The sequence below is a fragment of the Alosa alosa genome, chromosome 15 (assembly GCF_017589495.1).
Source record: "Alosa alosa isolate M-15738 ecotype Scorff River chromosome 15, AALO_Geno_1.1, whole genome shotgun sequence".
Lineage (NCBI taxonomy): Eukaryota > Metazoa > Chordata > Actinopteri > Clupeiformes > Clupeidae > Alosa > Alosa alosa.
In genome coordinates this window covers 22,258,042-22,281,564 of record NC_063203.1, presented here as the reverse complement: position 1 = coordinate 22,281,564, position 23,523 = coordinate 22,258,042, and the positions used below count along the sequence as shown (strand labels likewise).

Genomic DNA, 23,523 nt, shown 5'->3' with positions numbered 1-23,523 from the left:
ATGGCATCAGTCAAGATGTACATTGGTTGAACTAAAAAAAACATGGTGGAGCTAACTCTAACATGGTTGTAGTTCTGTATTGTCAAGGCCCTCAGAAGTCTACCAATGAAGTATGGAGCTACTTTGAGCCTCGTAAATGGTGTAAAACAGTGATTTATTTGCATGGCTAGGCCGATGCCCGAGGCACCATAACACTGTGTTGGTAGCATTGGCTAACTAGCGCCAGATTTCTGAGTGCAGGGGACAAGCCGAGGTGAGCTATGAGACATACGTTCACACTCGGTATCATGTTTCAACACACTTTAGGTCAAAATCACACCGGAATTATCCTTTAAGAAACACAATCATCCATGCCATAAGTGTATTTAAATTAGCTATGTACCAAAAATGACATTTTACCGTGACTCAAATAGTTGTAAATAGTGTTGTAAGGCTGCGTGTACAAATCCGCTTGGAGTTCCAGTGGAATTTTGAGTTAGCGACGAGAATTCTCGGTCTAACTGTTGATGTGCCGTGTGAAAGGGCGGAAATAGGCACCTACCAACCCAGCACCAAACTCCGAGCACGGTGAACAAAATCAGATTTTGATGGCAGTAATGCTGCTGTTAAGAACCAAACCAGATTGTGTTTAACGACATATAATTTTCGAACGAAAGGGGCAGAAGTTGGTGCTTTTATGATATGTCAGAAGTGACCCCTGTTTTGTATTTTGTCAAAATTTGCTCTTATCTCTAGGACACAGCTGAGCAGATGGATCCGTTTCTCATGTATGGAGACCTGTATGAACGTATCATGCTTGACACAATTGATCCATCGCAGCATATTGCAGAGGTACTGTATTGTGGTATTTTGCACTTGTGTTGTTGAGGATTTACACTATTCATTTTGTTAAATTTTATTAACAATACATTCTAAAGACTTAATGATAATTACCAGTAATTGTCATGACAGCTTTTGTAAATGTCTGCTGTGACTGTTATAGCCATGTCATGTAAGTTGTTAATGCCTCCAAATAAAATTCCAAGCATTGTCATGGGATTTTCCATTAACAGGAGAATGTCATGTAATTTGCCACTAGGAATGGTGTTTGGTGTCACATACTGTAACCTCATAACAAGAACAAGTATTACCCCGAATATTATACCTGTATAATGTGGATACAAGTGACCTTGTTTTATTTTTTCTTATTTTACATTCTAATCTTGTAACTATGACTGGCATGTCTGTTTGGTTTGGTGCAGGATGTTGACAGGAGCTCAGAATGCTTCTCTGTGTGCATGGCACTGGCAGCTGTCAAACAGGTGACACAAAACAGGATGTTATTAGGCAGTGAAGATTCATTGGTGAGTTTGATTCCATCCAATCTGTATGCCATTTTGTGTAAAAGACCACATAATGGTGCTAATGTGGCTGGCTAGTAGAGGTGTGAATCTTCCCTGATCTCCCGATTCGATTCGATATCTTGATGCATCACGATACACTCACAATTCACTCAAGATGCGTCAAATACACTTTTCTATTAAAGCCATATAGGATATTTGACTTGACAGAATGCATTAAGGTACTGTATATTTTAATATAATACAGTTTTCAATAAAAAGTTTTCATCCAAAATACAAGTAGTAAGATATAAACAATCTTTTTTATTTAACAAAGTCTGAACACAGCAGACAATCTGACAGACGATGATGCAGCATCGTCCATGTCCGCATCGTGATGCATTGATTATTTGATTAATTTCAACACCTCTACTGGCTAGAAAGCTAGCTACCTATTTGCCTTCACCAGTGGTTTACTGTGAATGAATTATTGATCCTAATCTTTTAGGTGTTCACTATGACATGGCTCATCAAGTTAACCAATATATCCAGCCTAACAAATAAGTCACAACTCAAAGACATGATATATATATATACTGTTTATGACATTGGGATTGTCATGTGTGCGTGTGTGTTTTCTAGATTGAAAAGATGAAGGTGGAGCCCAACAGAGATATGAGATGGAGGCGCCTTGTTGGAATCTGTGAAAAAGTGACTGAGGGCGCTCTAGCAGAGCTGAGCCCCGGTCTGTCCCAGATTGTGCTCCACACAGCTGTAGTGGTGCACCTGTCCCAAGCCCCTGAGGCTGCACTCCTGCGGACTCTGTGCTTCAGACCTGGAGATGCCAAGGTTGCTACTCTTGACATTATAGTATATTGTTTTAAATTGTGCTATATAAATAAACTTGACCATGACTATGACTATAGTACTGCCAGACAAAGCCTCAAATCACAAAGACAATGTATTATATGCAAATATATGTATTAGTCACCTTGATAATCTCAAATCATTTTGAAAATCAATTCTTAATTTATCAGATAATATTAAAAAAAATGGCTTTCGTACATATTTATGAATGTTCAAAATTATATGTTCACTCTTAACACAATCATAATGCATGAATAAAAAAAACACATGATTGCTGAAAATTAGACCAGAAGAGTATTACCCTTCTGTATGTTCTTTTTTAGGACATCTTTTTGCCAACAATGCCAAGTTCAGTATATGAGATAATGAGCTGGATTAAGCCCACAGATGAGAATGACAAAAACACGGTTTGGAGTAAGTGTAGTCTGTCTGGCCTTAAACTTTACAGTAGAATTTTTGTTAAACATTAGGCAAAAGTAATTAACATATGTATCTCAACAGGATGTCAGTGTGGTGAGCCTGTTGTAATTGGAAATGTAAGTTTGCTACAAAATCAGACCAGTTCTCATTCTCTTTATGTGCAAGTTTTATGGCATTTGGTTAATCTCTGGTTGATTGTTTATAGTGTGGGAGACCCTGGGTAACAGATAAATGTATTAGCTGCGGCCAAGATGTTGGCGGTGTGATGCACAAACCAGTGGAGGGGTTTCAACAGACTGAGTGAGTGTTGTTATAGCCAGTGTCCCTGTCTGCACATGATTATTTTTGATTTTGTCCTGCTTGATTTAGGTTTATTTTATATCATTTCATATCATAATATTTGTTTTATTTCACCTTCATATTTATGTTCTTGGTTACCAAACAAACAATATTCTAAATGATCAATATAGATGTCAAGTCTGAAAAAAGGTTATGTGAAAACTATTTACCAGTAATATTGTTTGTGTGACCCCGAAGAAATGGAGAGGGTAGTGGAAGAGGCCATAACCTCGGTGATCCTGAGAGTCGGAAAGATCAGGAAGGAGAGCGCAATCTTTTTGGGGCTCAACTTCTTCTGGTCCAAGCCCTCATTCACTCATCTTTGATTTGGGGCTCAGTGGACCATCCTGAGGTATTTTTGATGATTAATGATATTATTTTTCAATCATTTGGACTATACAAAATTACAAGAAGAAAAAAAATACTTGTTTTTCACTTTTTTGTGACACTGCATATACACATCCTAAATGTTAAAACGTACCACAGCCTAAAACATAATATCCAAGACTCCAATAAACAAAGGTCTCTTATAATCACCTGTATGTAAGACCCTTTCAGTGAAATAAACAGCAGGAAAATGATATGTATTTTAATTGATATTTTTGAGTATAACCAAACTGGTGACCTCAAAGTCAGTGTAGTGCTGTCCAAAAAACTTGACTTTGCTAGTGGCCATTGTCAAAAACAGTGTCAATAAGATGTTACGCTACAGTTCAGTTGTGTCAGCAGTGTTGATTGTTTTTCCTGTTTTCTCTCTCTTTGTAGGAAATTCAAAACATAATACAGTTTGAAACAACCGATGTAAGAGCATACCTGTGGTGCCATCTCCAGAAAGACATTGACTTGCTTGCCAGTGCTCTAGGAAAAAGTATTGAGGATGCAGAAACGGCTGTCCACTTTTTCCTGAAACACATCATGGAAACTAAAACAGGTGCAATCATATTTCAGACTGTTATTAATGTGCATGTCATATATCTGGATAAATAAAGTGGCAATAATACATATGTGCTAAAAATAAAGAGAAGGCTCAGAAATTATTGTCATTGCTTGCGCAACACACTCTGCAAGGACTAGAACTCTCACTGCAGCCGGCACATTTGTTTCATCTTTTTACATTGCTATGAGCTGAGTACTTACATAGTATAAATATCTACCTAAACATAAAATAATGTGATGATATTTTCAATGTTTCCAGCCAGCTCTCATTTTGGTAGAAAAAGATAAAGAAACAAGTCTGGTTCTGCAAATTGTAAAAGAATGCCAGTTCCTGGCTAAATGTTACATTAGTTGTAGTGATAACAACAACAGTCTATCAACAGGAAATGAAGACGAAGGAGAGGATGGGCAAAAAGAGGAAAAAGATGAGCATGATCAGGATGTGGAAGAAGAGGAGGTGGAGGAAATTGAAGTGGAGGAGGAAGAAGAAGAGGAGGGATTTGAAGTGGAGGAAGATGAAGAAGAGGAGGAGGTGGAGGGATTTGAAGTGGAGGAAGATGAAGAAGTTAAAGAGGAGGAAGAAGAAGAGGAGGAGGAGGAAGAAGAAGAGCAACATGACGACCTTGCAGGTGAAACAGAACTTTAAATTCAACCTAAGTGTAGTAAAAGTATAGCAAAATCAGTCCAGTTGATCAAAAAGTGAAGACTTTAAATCTAAATCTGTTGTGTTACCTTTAAGATGGCTATTTTTCAGGCTGCTTTATTATCCCGAAGGAAACTCAGAGCAGGAATAGAAAAATGCACAGTAGCAATGAATTTAATAGTTAATCAAGTTTTGAAAAAATCAGCTACCAACTTTGTAAATATGCCATAAATTAGTGATGACTCATTTCCAGTGGTTAATGCTTTTATTTTCTATTTTATTATCTATTCATTTATTATAGATGCATAGAAATAGGTGAAAAGGCTCTGTACATATTCACTGACTGAAGCTATTAAGAATTGGTTTATGTGGATACTGAATATTGTTAATTAAATTGAAATATTAAATGAAAATGTTACCCTTCAGGTGATACCAATAACTGCCTTTTCTTCCCCTTTTAGTCCAAATAGTTATACTTGAGTTTTCGTGACCTCTTCATAAAAGGAATTCTACTCCAAAATGGAAGAAACAAGCCTTGACAAGCCTATGCTATTTATTGGGCGTATTAAAGGAGAATTCCGGTGTGATATTGACCTAAAGTGTGTTGAAACATGATACCGAGTGTGAACGTATGTCTCATAGCCCATCTCGGCTTGTCCCCTGCACTCCAAAATCTGGCGCTAGTTAGCCGATGCTACCAACAGCTTTTTTAATGGTGGTTTACGAGGCTCAATGTATCTCCCCACTTCATTGGTAGACTTCCGAGGGCCCTGACATTTAAAACGAGACATTGAGAACTTTGAAAAAGCACTGGTAGTTTACTTACAAGACGATTCATACAGACAGTATCTTCACGAAGTTTAGCGTTTGCAGCCATCTTGAATTTAGTCACGATAAGTCGAAATGCGAGTAAGAATGAACAGGTATGATAAGGGATCAGATTCCAAAAATAATTTCGTGGAAATGCATGGATTCCAGTTACTGCTACTGGAAGAAACTGCAATCTATGCATTTCCACTGAATTATTTTTGGAATCTGATCCCTTATCATACCTGTTCTCAATGTCTCGTTTTAAATGTCAGGGCCCCTCGAAGTCTACCAATGAAGTGTGGAGATACATTGAGCCTCGTAAATGGTGTAAAACAGTGATTTATTTGCATGGCTAGCCCGATGCCGAAGCACCACCATTAAAAAAGCTGTTGGTAGCATCGGCTAACTAGCGCCAGATTTTGGAGTGCAGGGGACAAGCCGAGATGGGCTATGAGACATACGTTCACACTCGCCCTCATGTTTCAACATACTTTAAGTCAATATCACACCGGAATTCTCCTTTAAGCCATAATTGTGGCGCGCATTCAAGCATTCATGCATCACATCTACTATCGTATGCATCCACATTAAGATAACATTTGTTTTTGTCCAGAGTTGTATTTTTATCAGGGATATATTACATGTGTTAGGGTTTTACAATCAACGGATTTGGTAGTAGCACATGCTGCATTCTGTCTAGCCAAACACTTGATTGAGATTGAGACTGCTAAACAACCTATCACACCACTATAATCGCTACCAGCAAACTGGGTAGCTAGCTCGCTATCATAAGTTTTTAGTATAAGAATGGAATTTTTAGACTATACAATGCCTATTTTTCACTAGATTTTATTAAATCTAATCATAAAAAAGTTCTGTCAGGATACTTGCATACAGGCAATCTGACTTTCCGAAATTTCTACAACCAAAGCGTCGTTTTTCGCATATAAAAATATTTAAATATTGCCGACCGTGTGGCATATGCGTATTATTTATTTGTCAACCTGGATTATTCATTGGTATGTCTAACAATTTGCAGATGCAGACAACAGCATTGCAACCACTGAAACTGAACAGAAAAGAGTGGATTGGGAAACATCAATCCATGAAAAACTGCAGACCTTATTTGTGGTAAGATGGCGTACATATTTTTTCTGTAATACTAGAGTCACCAACTGCCCAATCTGAATTCATTGTGGGGCAAATTCTCCCATGTGCGTAAGGCTGGGTAAGTAAACAAAAAGCATGCAACTAAGCGCTTATACGCCTGTGCGCATTCTGCCCTTAACTTAAGACTTTCGTCATTTAGGCGCCATGGAGCCAGTTACGCACTTTGGGAGGAGCTACTCCAAAATCCAGGCATTTCTTATGTATACAACTCTTGCACGCATTCTGTTAGTAACTTAAGCACCTTTCCAGCTAAGCACTCCTGAGGGCTGGTCGATCGCCACTAAAAGGTGAAACATCATATTGCTCGATGTCAGCAGTAGGCCTAGTTCTAAATACATGTCGGTAGGTTACACAGAATGTTACAAATGAATAGCCTGACGAGCCAGACCCACATTAAAATGTAGGGTCTGGGCACTCACCGTTCGCAGTGCTCAGTCCGAGGGGCGGGATAATCAGTTGTCTTTCAAATTCCCTCTGCACGCTAATAGACAGCGGCAGCGCTATGAGTCCCATCGTTTCCCACCAGCGGAGCTAGTTGGCTAGTTCAAACGTTAGCCAACTTAATAAAAGCTTAACTCGTGTCACACTGTTCGACAACAGCAACATCCATCTTATTTGTTTTCAAGTAGCAGGGAATTCAAGCCAAACCATTGCAACTCTGCCATCAATCATTATGTTTAGCCCACCTAACGACTCTATACACGATTTCATTGGCCTGATTGAGTTTTGATTTCTGGAGCTCACAAGCCAACGGAGAGTTGCTAGACTAGCCCTGGCAGCAATTTGCTGCCACTAGGGGCGTGTCTAGATTTCTAGGCTAAGAAATTAACATTACAGTATCAAATTTGGTGCTTAATATGCCAATACGGCTTTATGATTTTCCTACTAGTGTCACAAGGTGGCATATGTCCCGATATTACCTTATTCATGAGGCTACTTTGTTAAATTGGTGAAACCCCCGTTTTAATCAACCTGTTTGGATATTGGAGCTTACCAACTGTGCACCTTCAGTTTTAACTTGACCTGAAGTCGTCATCATCATATAGCCTACTTCATTCGAATCTGTCCATTTCTTTCCAACTTGACCAAAGTCCTTCATACACTTGCACAGATGCCTGCACTATTGTTGAGCAGCAATTATTGTTTATATTCTCCTGTCTCTGATTCATTTCTAATGGTGGCTGGTATTGTTATGCCAGTCTCTCTACTGTATTCGAAACTGCAGGAGTCAGTCTACAGCTTTGTTAGCATAAATAAATTGATGATATGAGAAGCAGCTGCCATCAAAACTTTCTTTCTCAACAATGAGTTTTAAATTATGAATCTACACACCCCAAGCAGATCTTGACCCTTTATAAACAAACCTTAGAACGACATTTTGAAATTTTGTGAAGTCAATTCTTTGTTACGCTATGTGGTGACACATCATTTTACTGTAGGCAGTTAGCAATTCAGTTCACTTTACTTACATTTTTAAAATCGACGACTGGTTTGTGTTCTTTCTGGATTTAAATGACATTCAGAAGGTCAATGAGTCAACAAGTCCACGTTTCACATGTCAACCTAAATATACAAGGTGGTGGATCAGTCTGGTTATATTTTACACAAATCACACCCCTTTCATAAGGCCATCTTGTTTTTGAACTTGCGCGCTGTGGGTGTGACAGATGTGAGAATGGAAGAATGAGCATAACTGAAAAGTGCGTAACTGGAAGCGCGTAAAAAAAAGGACTTGCGCGCAAAAGTGAGAATTCGGCCCTGTGTGTGTAAACATACTTGGCCGTTAGAGCACAATTATTATACTCATTCTGATTGTGAATTTGAAATTCATTCAAAAGTCATAGTCATGTATCTTTATTGCTGTGTCTCATGTCTATGAAACTGTTTTTCTGTCTTTCTGAAGGACTTTGAGGACCGTTTCTCCAGTATGCACAGTAACATTCTCAGAAAGGGAGGGATGAAGAAACTAGCCCAGATAGTCTACAGCCCAGTACCCGAATTGACAGACCTACCAATCACAGGCGTGTGTAACCTTCCCCTGATGTGGAGATTTGAGCAGAGGATGACAATTCAGCTGCTCAAACACCTCATTGAGCAGAAAGACGAGTGGAAAAACCTGCCAGTGCTCAAAGAGCTCCTGAAAAATGTATGTTTTTCACTGTAGTAGCCTCTATCAATACACAGAATTGTAATAATAGTGTGTGACCTCTACTTTACAAGGCTGTCTTGAGATAGCAAGGTAAATCATAATGACATGTGTTTTGACAGTCTACCCACATACGGTACATCAGATATCTGCCTCAAGTCCTCAGCCTGCAGCACAAACTGATGCATCACTTTCGCAATGTGGATCTGCAATGCTATGAGAATGTGCCTATCAGGACCTTTATTAAGGAGAATGTTCCAGGTCAGAGCATTTTTGATGTCAAAAATAAAAAATGTTTTTAATGTAAATGTACATTGTACTTAAGTAATCACAAAATGTTACAAATATAATTAAGCATTAAGGTATAAGTAAGAACAGGGATGGTAAAGGATACTAATGGTCTGGAGTGCCATATTGCTTTTATACAACAGTTCCATTACCAACTAATTGAGTTTAAAGACCCACTCCAGAAAAATGTAAATTTGTCATCTTTTTAACATGTCCATTTGGTGTTTTTAACGCTGGACATTACACCATTGATCCGCAAATCACACAACCATTCACATATGTCTACCCTTTGTCAAGTCCTTCATTACTGTTAGTTTTGCCTGTTACTGTTACTTTTTACTGTTACTTTGACAGAGGGAGTCAAGATGTATACATGACATTTCAATGCCATGCAGGGATTTTTCATGAAAAAATAAATTAAAATGTATCTTTCAGGGACCAAGATGAGTTTTCAGGGGTTAATCAACAGTTGAAGCCTTTAGAGCAGGGATTCTTAAAGTTTTGATTGGTGAGGGCCAATTCAGCAACCCAACATTGAACTGAGGGCCACCAAAGGGGCGGGGGGGGAGAAAAAAAACTGGGGGAAATCCATTTGTAATGATTTTAATGAGCAGGTTGCATCTCTACTGTTTATATTTATTGCATTAAACACATTTTAATTCATAATTGAGGCAAAACTTGTGAAAATCTTAAGAAAAATTGCAATGCACACACAATCCCTTGGGTTCTCTACCCTCAACAGACAAATTTGGGATATAACAGTTCTGGTTGCAGTCCATTTCAAGTACAAACGTATTTAGAACAAACAGGCTCAGTGTGCCTTGCTTCTTATCAGCATAGGCCTTATTCAGGGCCAATTCCAGCTACCAAAGCACCACAGGAAAACCTGACGACCACTAAACACCACTAAACGGAGATTCATTCTTTTCAAAGCACACAGTACAGTTGTACAGTTTTAACAGTTTTACAGATATTATCACGGATATTATGTTTCCGCGGGCCGCCATTGGCCCCCGGGCCGCACTTTGAGAACCTATGCTTTAGAGACATCAATCATTTACAATTTGTATTATTTATTCTTGCCCTCAAAAATAGTTCCAGCGAGTTTTTGGTGTCTAGCATTGTTTATTGGAATGTGTAAACTCGCCTGTCTCCATGTTAACATTAAAAGTTATTTTGTACATTCAGCATACTCCATTTAGGGACTGTTCGTTATTTATAAAAGAGGCCACCGGAGGGATTTTGAGTGCTTCAGTCAAAAGTTGCATGACCCTCCCTTCCCTTTTCTTTTTCAATGACCCTCCAACAGAATTTCCAAAAAAGACATGACCCTACCCGGCCAATTGTCGATGTCTTCCGCCCGCGCTCCTTTGCGCTATGAACACACACTGATACAGGCTAACGTTTTTATATCAACCTCTGCTTTCTGATCTTACACATCACACTCCACCAAGATGGTGGCTATTTCAGTAGATTTACTCACTAACATTGTTGTGGAAACACAATAAGCATGGAAACTAAATGCACACTTCCTGCATAACTGCATTAGCCTACTTGAAATAAGTTACTCCTCTAGTAAATAGTATTCACATGAAATAAAACCATTAAACATTGAGACCATTCAACAAAGCACACAGGGTAATAACAAATTCAACACATGAACTGTTTGCTATGGACTCGTCTCTAGGCTTCCTCAGTCATTGTAAAGCTGCCGAAGCTGAACATTATCCAAAACTCTCGGACGAGCGTCAATTTGGGAGCTTACATGTTACAACTCCTTCCTTCTCAAATGATTTTAAAAGGCTGTTTGCACAATTTCACAAATAATCACAGGGACCGAAACATCCCTAACGTGCCAACTTTTTCCGGATTTATCATGTATTTTAACTTTTCCCCAGCTGTCTTGCCGTTTTAATATTTTCCTGTAGAATATCCCATATTAATACTCTCATAACATTAGTCCTGCCATCTGGCCTGTCTCTGTGTTGTCCTGTTGTTATCCCCTTGCCCTTCCAGCGATACAGATGTCTTCAAATAATCGCTTTGCTTACGTTTTGAATGCAAACTTAGAGTGATATTAACCTATTTAAGTTAACAGCGTGGTTGTCGTGAGAGCACGATTCACTGGCGCTTGCAGTGTTTGGCCGTATGTCTATGTGCGCACCTGCCTACCATCAGGCCACTCGGCTACGAGTAGACAAAGAATTTCCCCTGTTTTTTGACAGCGATTAACAAATTGCACTTGTTGCTGGTTACCAATAAATACTATATATTATTTTGCAAACAACAAAAACAGAAAGGATGGAGACAGCAAAGCTAGAGATGGGCAGGAACAAGGTCAATTCGTAGAAATGCTTGTCAAAACGAGCTGGATGTGTGGATGAATGAAGCTCAAGTATTCTTTACTATGTTAAGCATGCACACTGTTTAAAGTTAGGCTATACAGTAAACTAAAAGTAAACCAAAGGTAAATTTAGCCTTTTTAGGGCTGTATAAAGTTGACCAAATGAATATAGGCTGTTAGGCGTGAATAAAGTAGGCTACTTTGTTGCTCCAACCCTTCCAAAGTTAATGGGGACGAATGTTGACATTTCCCCATATTTTGGGTGAGAAACCCGAAATCTCCCTTATTTTCAATGTTCAATGTTGACAGCTATGGAACGAAAGAGAATGTTATATGGTGACAGAAATGAACAATCAAACGAGCCACTTTGCTTGTCACTTTTTTGCTGTTTTCATGAATACAAAAGTTGGGTGACCCCCCCTCTTAGATAAAAAGAAGCTGGTTACCCTCCCCCCAACAAAGAATAAAAAGACATGACCCTCCCCTATTTTCCTCTGGTGGCCTCTTCAATAAATTATAAAATCACTTGGCTCTATTTATTAATTAAAAAAGAGCTGTGTCAGGATATCTCCTCTTATGGAATATCTCTTTTCCAATTAGAAATTGATCAATTGTTCTACTGTTGTATAATATGTACTGCCAATCATGTGCATAATGCATGTACAGTATGTGTGTTTTGGGCTGTAAAAGGAAAACAAAAACACCTCAGGCACAGCATACATCAAGAAATACTCTTAACCATGTCATTCATTTCTTACAGATGCTGAGATTGAAGTTTTCATTGAAAATGTGGATATTGTGAAGATAATATGGGGCCATTTGACAACAATTAAATGTAAGATGACGCTGTTGTATCTATGACATTATACAAAGGGTTTACATTGCAAGTAGAAATGGCTATCTTACAGTCAGTAAGATTTGAGGAAAATGTCGGATTCAGGAAACATAGGGCTAGATGTACTAACGCGTTTGCGCCCACTTCAGGCATATTTGTTTCGCAACGTGCATGTAAAATCATTGCGAGGTATGTACAAACAGGCCGCAATCATGTAAAAGCGCAAACTGCCTGTCGCGGGAGCTGAACATGGCTAATTGCGTTTTTCGTGTCATGCATATGCATTCGTGGGAGGATCCAGGGGAAAGTGGGAGTTTAGCTTAAAAAGATGGGAGGGGAAGCGTAAAGAGCGCTTATGTATTCCGCGGTATGTAGCCTACAAAGACTGCCCCTGAAAGTGCACGTCTATTCTGCGCCTAAATACTTCCGCCTTGTACAGTAAAAGCAGGTGTTAATCCAAAATTGCAGTTCAATGCGTCAGTAAGAGAACCTTACAAAGACAACAGAATCGCTATTTAGAGCACCAGTTTTGTAAGTTTTTGTACTATCGGAAGCAACTTTAACTCACGTTGGCCTTTTTGAAGTCTTACTTTCACTTTCACGTCATTCACTTTCCTACTTGCTAGATTTGACCAATTTTCCATAGCCTACGTGCACAAGTACTTTGAGTAAAACTACCGATCTTCATTATCTCCCTGCTTGTTGACATCCTATCATGTATGGTATAATTTCATGATCGCTAAACGTTTGATTCTTTTTAATGTTGTCATCAGTTAACTTCATTCAACTGCGCTTGTATAGGCTCTGCCATTCAGTTGTGGACATTTGTAAATTGTGTTTATGGACGGAGAAAGGCACAGTTTACACTAGACATACAACGGAAACTTGTGTCTGACAGCGTTCGCAGTCTGCGGTTTATCCATGACGCTGATACGTTCGCAAATGTACGTACATCTGGCCCATAGTGAGGTTGGCAAGATCTCTTCCTCTCTTCCTCTCACTCTTCCGCCAAGAAATATATTTCCTCTATCTGAATGGTTGCCAAGCAACGTCGAGACACAGCTACTTTAACTTTTGTATCAAGTTATGGTAGCGCAGTAATATAGAACGAAATGTGGTCAAGGTGTATGTTTATGCTGCATTTTACAACGCCATTGAACGCGATTCAGCCAATCCCAATCAAGGACCGGAACTATCAGTTTTAGAATAAGAAAAAGTGCATCAGTGAGTGCTGCTTTTGTGTCAGTTCGAGTCAGGAACTAGTAGTGCGCTCCACCAACGAGGAACAACATTTAAAAAAGTTTGGATTGGCCTGAGCATACCGGTGGTAGTGCTAGACGTCATTCGTCTGAGGAGTGCAATGGTCGGGAGGTAGTATATGGCTGTATGAGGGCATTCAAGTAGGTGTGAGCAGTACCAGAGACTACTTTGTAGGCAAGCATTAGAGACATGAATTTGATGCGGGCGGCCATAGGTAGCCAGTGTAGCTGGAAGAGCAGCAGGGTAACATGTGCCCTGTTGGGTTGGTTGTAGACCAGGCGCGCCGCCGCATTCTGGATCATCTGAAGGAGTTTCACTATGCAGGCTGGGAGGCCTGTCAGGAGGGCGTTACAGTAGTCGAGTCATGAGATGACTATGGCCTGTACCAGGAGTTGCGTAGTTCTCTTTCAGTCGAAGTCATTCGGATTACGTCATCGATCTAAACCAATACAACCACCCGTTTCAGGGATTTTTTCATCGGTCTTTATTCTTTGGGAATCACAAAAATCCTTCGAACCAGCGCTTGAACAAATGACAGTAGAAAGCTTGAATGGGAGAGTGGCATATGACAAGGCATATGACCAGATCCTGGCTTTACATCAACTCATTTGTACATTTAGGTCTACCATTTCAACATACAGTATTACTCATGGTCTTTAGGAGGTTGTTTTATATTTTTTCCCCCTTCATTCATACTTCTGCTGTTCTCAGACACACACACATATATCCCTCATGCACACACCCTATCCAATCGTTCTTCATACATACTTCTAGGGATGTAACGGTATGAAAATTTAACCTCACGGTTATAGTGACCAAAATGATCACGGTTTTTGGTATTATCACGGTATTTTTAAAAGTGTGTTCAATATGTTCAGAAAGCACTGATAGGCCTACACAAGCTGAAATAGTTTCAAAAAGTGTCCCGTTCAGTTTTTCATGTTTAATTGGCTATGTGCTTATAGCTTAACTTACCCTAACATTACTTGGAGGTTGCTATTGCTGTTATTTGGATCCAATGAGTGAGACCAGGCTTGGAATTTCACCATTCTGGGGGCAAGGCCACTTGGCCTTCAGTGTTAGGGCACCAAGGCCAAAGTTAACTATACAGTAGTAGGCTATAAAAATGATCAAAGTTGTATAGCCTATTCACTGCAGTAGACCTGCATTACTGTATGAAACATTACAAAAACATGAAACATGACATATTACATAGAACTGCAAGTCATCTGATCATCTAATATTTACAGATATCTAGGCTATATTTAACATTTATTTTATATTTGGCCTGTTATGCAATCATGTATTGAACAATTTAAGCACAGTTCAGCTTTAAGAAACTCAAATAGCCTAGATGCATGCTTAGCATTTTGTGATCTACTTTCACAAACTCTTAGTCAGCTGTCCTCTGATTTACCCATATCTAGGCGATATTTATAACATTTATTTTGTATTTGGCCCGTTATGAAATCATGTGTAACAATTTAAACACATTGTAAAACTTAAAGCCCAAATTTGTAGACATCCATTCATGTCGAAATTTACTGCAAATTCAAAACTGGATTACTCTGGAACGGCTAACTGTACAGGGGACCTTTGTGTTCGGTAAGATCTGCTGTTTATTCTGATATATGGTTTGTCATGTGTTAAACGAAAGGTTCGTGAAGTATAGGACGCAAAACCTTCAGTAGAATTTATGATTAAATTGAATTATATTATTTACTTTTCTCGCGAACCGTTCACCACAGCAATTCAAAACTAACATTGTTTAAAAGCTAAGAAAAAGCTCTTTCATGTGATACTTGTGATGTCTGTGTGATGAGTAGGCTACTTCGCGAGTAGTTCAACTGAGAAGAATGGGTGAATTTAGACGCACTTTCTTTCTTGCGCTGTCACTTTCTCCACTGCGTAAAAGACTAAATTAATTTGCACTGTGAATATTTTGACAGGCCATAGGCTAAATAAAAATCGCTATTAGTAGGACGCAAAGCAGAATATTGAAAGAAGGGCACCAAGGCCACCGTGGCCTGTAAACCTCTGATTTTCAAAGGGACATCACGGCCAACGCAAGGGGCAACGTCAACGACTTGGCCGCCGTGAAATTCCTACCCTGAGTGAGACCAAATTAAGTGTTCGAAATAAAACTTTAGGCTACTGTGTTCTTCTGATAACGTGAGTGGAATGGATTTAATGTGGACGCGAACATAAAAAGACGCAGAGTGGCTAAATGATACAGTGCAAGTTTTGCGGTGAAAATGTTCCGCCTTTTAAAATAGCTTGTAGCCTAATCCAAATAGCAGTTAAAACCATCAATTAGACAACAGAATCAGTAGGGTACCAATTTTGCTTCATTGTACCAGGCCTACTGTATGTCAAAAGCAGGCTCGGGTGAAGCTGGGAAGGATTAAACACACGGTTTCAACACCGTGGTAATCAACCGTGATAATTATGATATTTCAAAAGAAAACGGTAATTGTTATCGTCAACATTTTTATCACGGTTTATCATTATACCAGTAATCGTTACATCCCTACATACTTCCACACACACTTTCACGCCACACCATTGCAGCCAAATGACAGAAGTGGCTTGATCTGTTGCCTCACTTTTTAAGTAAAACTTACTAAACAATTGAAACCACATTTAGTATTGTAATATTATTACAGACCCCAGAATCCCTAAAGATGTGATGGACAAGAAAACGGAAGACTTGATGATCCTGGACCTTCTACCCAGACAAAAATCTGTCATTTACACAGTGACAGACTACCTTGTTAGAATGCAGAATGACTGTATTAACTGTGCCAACCCAAAAGAGAACAGGTATGATATACTGTAGACTGTGTTTTATGTACATTTCTCTACTATCTTATATCTGAGTCAGTCCAGATTAATGTGTTGACTGACATGTCGCCATAATACAGGGACAATTAAAACTTCTCTCTCACAAGTTTTATCTCGTTGCTAAGCTATGTGAAGTACTAATGAAGAATTTTACTGCTTTGATTGGTCACTATGTATGAACTGCTTCTAGGATACATTAAAGGAGAAATCCGGTGAATTTTCACATAGATCTCCGTTTCTTGAGGTCACCGAGTACTGTCGGTACGAAACAAAATGAAAACAGTCGGTTTTAACTAGTTCAAGATGCTACAATCAACAGCTAATGCAGCCAGGCACCATAGCGCTATACTCTGGGAGCATGTCCGTGAGCCCCCATGTACATGCCCACAGAGTGTAGCACTGTAGCTGCAACTCAAGCTAGGTAAAACCGATTGTTTTCTACTGGTGTCAACAGTTCTAATACTATATCTAACAATCAAAATATACCTCCTTTACTGGACAGCATAATGTACTACTGTTCTTTGTTTTGTTGAATGTCTTTTTAAATAAGGCTCATCAAAACTAGTGAGGTCAAGCCTTCCCATGTGATTGACTGCACCCCTGAGCAAGACTTCTTGACAATTGCAATGTCCAACATTGACCATGTGGTGTGTGAAGACGGGACAGAGAGCACCAACTACAACTTTAAGACCCTGGAGAGGCAGATAGTCGACCGCTTCTTCACAGAGAAACCTATCATCAACGTTACTGTATGTTTTCCAGAGCAGTTCACAATGCTTCATCAACAGGTAACCACAATTGTATTTGTACCTAAAACAAATTTGTATTTTTTCCAGACCATTCCCTCATTTGAGTACAACACTGGAACAACCCTTCGTGCTTTCTTCAGCATGGTGAAGGAACGCCTGGTATGGACAAATACTCCCTCATCACAACATCATGTTCCTTTTTTGTAAAAAAAATATATATTTTTCATTTTATTTACATTTCTAATTTGTTTGATCTTGCCCTTGTCCCCAGGAGCCTTTAAACACCAATGAGCGGAACAGCATCTTAAATGACTTCAGGTTCCTGAATGAGATCTCAGCTGCCCTCTCTACACTGAAAATTGCCATTGGGTTTATGCAGCTATCATTCCCTCCTGCTGAGGAGTACCTGGTGAACTACCTGAGGAAAGAGCTGAAGCTGGAGGATAGAACACACACCCTCAGCTTACCGGTACACCTGTCTATGTGTACACCGAGGGCATAGCTACTATGTTTATTTAATAATAATAATGCTGGTGTTTATTACAATACAGTGCAATTGCAATACTTATTACAATATTATAATACTTATAATAATATAATGCTGGCATTTGACTACGGAGATTTGTCCATGGTGTTTGCAGGTGCTGAGAACCAGCAGAGTGAAGCATATCCAGTCTCTATGGGAGGTGCTATCCCTGAGGCAGTCCTCCCTGCTGATTGAGATGAATCAGGTACATACCACTCAGTTGGCCCTTTAAACACTAGTGTAAGAATTAAGTCATCCCATCGAGTTATGATATTAGTTAGTTCACAATGTTGAGTGAAATGAAAAGATGACTTAGTAACAATGACATCAGCCTCATTGTATTTCTGTTGATATCTAGTGCACAAGGAGAAAATAATCTCAAAATGAGCAATGGTGTAGCCTTGTAAATAGTGACACTGCAAGATTCCCAGTATTTGCAAAATTATATTCTGTGATATGTTTTCATATCTGAGAGTGTGCCAGCCTTTTGCCTTTTAAAGTAATTTCTAAGTTTTCTGGTGTATGGACAAAATTAGTTAATTTACTGTGTTTGAAACACACAAACGCATATGAATTGTGTTGTACTTAATACTGTATGTCCATTGTCACATAAAAATTGAATTTGTAGAACTTAATGAATTGATGAATAACCAAGCCATTATTTTTCATCTTTTTCTTCTCAGAATCCATTCTTCATGATAGAGCCAGAGTTTCATGAGGCGTTTTCTGAGGATCAGAGGAAGGAAATCACCCTCAAACTGGCAAACCTCAAGAAAGAGGACCTCTTCATTACAGAACTGCATTATGTCATCATGAACATTCATCTGAAGGATGTCTCTCCCGACTGGAGGTCTGTATAATTCGATCAGTACATTCTCCGCACACCTGTACCATTCAGGGCCCAGTTTCCCGATAGCGACGGAGACACGCTCTTAAGAGGGTTTTTCTACAATTCATCTTACGATCGTTCGTTTGGTTTTTCCGACCGTTTCCCGAACATGCTCGTAGCGTGAACGCATGTGCACTGCTCTTAAGATGATCTTAAGGGGAGCTGTCCACGTTAATAGTTCTGAAATATCCTCTAATTTGATGGTGATGTCAGGTGACTGCACGTCACAGCTATAGGCCTACCATTTAAACTTCGGATCTACACATTAATTCACATCAATACGAAAATAGAAACACTTTGACATCTGCATGTAAGCATCCCAGGTAGGCTAGGTTATATACCACACACAGACATAAATAATTGTAATTATTTAAGATTAGATTGTTGCACCATGCAATAATTTTTCACAGTGTCACTTAAGAACACATTTGAAGATAAGAAAGAAGTCGAGTAAGAAAGTGAGGAAATGTGTAGGCTTAGATTTTGATGCAGTACAGACTAAACCACATGTTCCTTTCTCTGCTTTTACCTCATAGGACTAATAAATTATAGCCTTCACTTAGCAAAGATAATGGCAAACTATTCTGGCAACGTTTCGTTTCATAACTGGATTGTATTTTTGTCCGCTTTTCATCACATTATTATGACCATTAAATGTAGGCTATAGGCTACTATTTTGCACGCTAAAATCTGATTCATCAGCTAAACACAATAAAGAATAATAACGTAAGTTGGATTATGTATTCTAAGATGTAATTCCCCTGTATGTCCTGTTGGTGACCTCAGTGAGAAGTACTGTTAAGACGCTGTTAGCCGGTAAAGAGAACTCTGGAGCACTCGTAGATCTACGAGTGTTTTCACGACGTTCTTAAGCTACGATGGTTTCGGGAAACAGTCAGCAAATCTTAAGACGTTCGTAAGAGGGACTTTACGACGCTCATAGGCTTAAGATGCTTTCGGAAAACTGGGCCCAGTTCACTTTCACTACAACATTTCCTCTTTCAATTTCAGCTTGAAAGAAACATTTGATGCCTTTGTGGACTTTGGAGAGATTGATGAGAATGTGTTGGAGAGTGTGGAGTCTCTAGAGTTGGACCTGGAGATGAAGAACAGCATTGCTCTGTGGAAAATGGTTGTTAAGATGAAGAGAGGCCTCTCTGTGTGATGCCCACGCAGACCTTCCACATTATATAGCTACTTCACTTTTTGGTTTTTATTTAACCTTTTAAATCACTAGCATATATTTCAGTTATCCATTAATTATTTATCCTATAACAAATAGACTCTTGATAAGTTTAACTTCTTTGCCTTTGACTGTGTTAATGTGATTCATAATGAGATTGTTATTTCACAATCTGTAGATTTGAAAGACACCCTATTAGAAAGAAATTTGAATTTGAATTTGTGTTAGTTAATAATGAAATGGGTTCTCTAGTTTTATATTTAGTAAATTTAGTAAATCTCTATCTTTTACTTTTGTTTGATTTGATTTGGTGTATCGTAATTAATCCGCAATACTGCCATGGCTAATAAACTGATTGAAGTATTTGCATTGTTTCATTCATTTAAAGCATTAACCCAGACAACTACGTTTATGGCACATTAAGCAGCTACTAGTGTATGAGTACCAAAAGTATACTCGAGTCTTACAGTAAACAGCAGATTCCATAGACATAGTGCTCCTTTACGGGCAATCCTACTGTGTACACAAATGGCCAATCAGTTATAGGCAGGGGTGAATGTAAGGAAATTAATTTGGCATTTTAATAGTTATACTGCAAATGGTTATTCAGGCATCCAACAATCCTGGTGCACCTCTAGTAACATGACAAGATAAGGTTGATGCTAGATCTCTCTGTTTGGATGTCAAAACACAGTTAGTGAGACTCCAATTGTTCTGATCCCATGCAGAATAGTCCCTTACGTTACATGCTTTCTGGTGCAACACATGATGTGATACAATCTCTCACCAATGGCAGGTTCACAGTTATGACAGCAGCTTTGAATTGCACCAGCAGATGGGTATAGAGAGAAACTAACAGTGAATTTACCGTAACAGCTGGCACACTTGATCCATGTTTAACTATTGCTATTGTAAATATGTCTGGATCAAAAAGTTGATTTTAAATTAGCCCCAGGGTGTTATTTGATTCATGCTTTTATTCTTGTATTTTTATCACTGTTTTGCACAGTTTGTATAGTCATCTCGCGCTAACTGTAAGCACAAACTACAGACTAATTGCACCTCTCCTTTTTTGTCATTTGGGAAGCACTTTGGTGTCAGTGAACACTCATGACCACTAGATGGAAGCAGAGAGCTGCTCTCACTGAAAAAAGAAGAAAGGCATGTGGACTCCTTTCTCATCACCTACTCCTTGACTTTTCCTAGTCACCTTTTGCCTTATTTAAATCCCATCTCTTTCTTAATATTTAATTTCTCATTCAATTAGCCTGTGAATGTGAAGGCTCCTAGACTCTTACAATCTTCGGACTTGAGGTTTGGTGGCTGAGGTTGGTGTCTTAGACCTTTGTTTCATTTGAGAAATAAGATTACTACCTTTGTGGGATACTACTGGTGTCATACTGCAGATTAGCTCTTGCTTGCTGACACAATCATTCACACACACATGCACACACACACACTCGCAGACACATACCTGTTCCTACTGTACACACACACACACAGAATGTTATGGTGCATCTCCACTCATCATGCATCTTCCCTCTCTTTCTCTCTCTCTCATTGTTCTGCATGTTTCCATTAAATGTTTCCATTATGCTCAGTTAAAAGCTGCGCTGTTTTCATGTTGCCGCCTGTGCTAATCTGCCGCTTCCTGAGTGGGAAGCCTGGCCTTTCACACATTGCGGCGTCGTGGCGCAGCAGCCTGGGCTCCGGGAGCTGAGTCCATTAAGGCTCTAATTGTTCCATTGTTACCGGCGGAGTAAAGTCAACATTGCCCAGTGCATGTGTCAGGCTGATTGAGTGACAGAATGAGATAGATGCGAGTGGAATATGAGGGCTTTGTGACACGGCATTCCATTCCACCATCGCCAGGCAACCAGGCCGGCTGTCACTCACAACGGCAGCGTTTAAAAAGGGTAGAAGAACAGGACGGGTCACCAGAACTCCCAGCAGTGTGGAGCGACCAAGACTTACACCCGAAGCCAGAACTCTGAAGCCGTGCAGGACAGCTCTGCTGCATCTCTCTCCACCCCAACTTGACCCAGTTCGCCATGAGATCCAATGGAATACCCTGCTCCTTGGCCCTGCTGGCCCTCGCCCTGGTTCTATGTGCCCACAGCGCCGCCTCACAGCCCGATCAGAACCGCGACCTCCGACACCGCAGGCTCCTCCAGAGAGCACGCGCCGCCGCTGCCATGGCAACCCAGGTGAGTGACACACGCACGGCAGGTGAGATGCAGAGGCTCAGGTAAGCCTGTCCTGGACACCCTCTGTGTTCTAGTCAGCCTATCAGCAGGTTAAGCTTACTGCTTCTAGATTGACATTCGTTCATTTAGCAGAATGAGCAATTACATGGAAGCTACAGTGCAGAAGAGACCTTAGGTAGGGGTCAGTCAATACTATTTAACTAGAGGATAAGAGTGCAGACGTTGTATGTGTCAATGTGTGATAGGAGAAAGTGGTAGATGAGGGAAGAGAGGGAAGTGCATAGTAAATGTGTTTTAGGTGTGTTAGGCTGTTAGAAGTGTAAGGAGTGCTTTTAATTCCCAGCAGGGTTCTGCAGTCTGAAGGTTTTGCGTAGCCAGTTACATAAATATGGTCAGGAGCAATCACATGACCAATCAGCATTTTGTAGTTCTAATGCAGTCCAAATTAAGGACAGCATGATGATAAACAATCTTTGGCTGAGAGCACTGTCTGGGGTGGAATGAGATTCAAACTCCAAGAGGGATCTGTTCCTCCTCAGGTTTGGATCCACCAGATTCAGACCAGATTGTGATTCACTGCAAAGTAAGAGGGATCCAGGGATGTTGTTTCCCTGAGGCACGGAGAGAGATGCCCGTGGCCTCCCTCCATCTAAATCAAGAGCAATCTGTCACAGGCGAGCACAAATTGGCGTTCGATTTTGGAGTGAACGGCCAGAATTGTCCCCACTGCTCACACTCTCTGCAGCATTAAATCAGAAATTGGCTGAATTTTCTTCTCTTTTGTGGCTGGCTGATTTTGGGCTCGTCGTCAATTTCACATCTGATTTGCGAACACGAGGCGGTGCCTTTGGCTGAGCAGTGCAGATTTTGGCAACTACACCCTTTCTCAACTCTAATCAGTCTGTTCGCACTCTCTCTCTCTCTCTCTCTCTCTCTCTTACACACACACACACACAGACACACACACAGACACACACACACACACACACACACACACACGAGTGATAAGTTTATCATCCTTCATAAAAACATTCACCCATGTGCACAAGTGCTCTCTCCTCTCTCTTTCTGACAGTCTTCTCTCTGTCTCTTTATCAATGCCCCCACCCCTCCCTCTCCCCAGCGGGAGTGGAGCAAGCGAGCCATGGAGGACCTGCTGTCCCGTGTTTCCCTGCCTGAGGAGACGGTTCCAGAGGAAAGTGAGGTGTCTATATCCGAGCTGAAGGGAGATGTGGACATGGACGTGGACATGGACGTGGAACTCGAACACTTGGCGGAACCAAAGTACCTGCCGCCTCGGGCCCGCAGGGCTGACTGCTTCTACTGGAAGAGCTTCACCTGCTGAGACTCCGCCTATATGCCATCACATAACTCAACACCATCCAATCAGATCAGATCATACTCCATAACCACGCCCCTACATTTACCATAAAATATTAATTTTTTAATAAATACAGTTGCTGGATTCCGAGTTGTGATGATTTTTTGAATACTATTTGTCTGTTTATTTGTGTTTTCAGTGTGTAAAGTGACGCAGGGTTTGAAACATATGGACCCTTTCAAGAGAGTTCCATTATCAGCATCATAGTTGGCCCCACAAGGCTTCCGTTTTAACATTCCATATATTATCTTAATGCAGAGGAAGTAGATTGGGGCCCAAATAGAACGTTCAAGCATTGTTTTTGTTTTTATTGTTGAAAGGGTCCATTGAGCCCTCTGTGAAAAGTGAGGTGCTTTGAGTGTATGTT

General features: G+C 40.0%; 2 protein-coding genes across 2 annotated transcripts; both read left to right on the top strand.

The window, feature by feature from the left end:
- Nucleotides 1-222: 222 nt before the first annotated feature.
- On the top strand, nucleotides 223-19,933 carry LOC125307900 (E3 ubiquitin-protein ligase rnf213-alpha-like). The gene is made up of 22 exons (XM_048264031.1): nucleotides 223-253; nucleotides 736-831; nucleotides 1,242-1,343; nucleotides 1,962-2,168; nucleotides 2,510-2,600; nucleotides 2,688-2,722; nucleotides 2,812-2,906; nucleotides 3,144-3,297; nucleotides 3,711-3,876; nucleotides 4,265-4,323; nucleotides 4,363-4,510; nucleotides 6,374-6,465; nucleotides 8,408-8,650; nucleotides 8,773-8,911; nucleotides 12,043-12,117; nucleotides 16,044-16,200; nucleotides 16,772-16,970; nucleotides 17,058-17,129; nucleotides 17,242-17,439; nucleotides 17,612-17,701; nucleotides 18,180-18,346; nucleotides 19,397-19,933. Exons 2-22 carry the CDS (start codon nucleotides 751-753, stop codon nucleotides 19,548-19,550), a joined length of 2,724 nt encoding a protein of 907 aa, XP_048119988.1. The 5' UTR covers nucleotides 223-253; nucleotides 736-750; the 3' UTR covers nucleotides 19,551-19,933.
- Nucleotides 19,934-21,500: 1,567 nt separating this feature from the next.
- LOC125308357 (somatostatin-2-like) lies at nucleotides 21,501-23,197 on the top strand. The gene is made up of 2 exons (XM_048264812.1): nucleotides 21,501-21,775; nucleotides 22,899-23,197. Exons 1-2 carry the CDS (start codon nucleotides 21,620-21,622, stop codon nucleotides 23,118-23,120), a joined length of 378 nt encoding a protein of 125 aa, XP_048120769.1. The 5' UTR covers nucleotides 21,501-21,619; the 3' UTR covers nucleotides 23,121-23,197.
- Nucleotides 23,198-23,523: the final 326 nt, after the last annotated feature.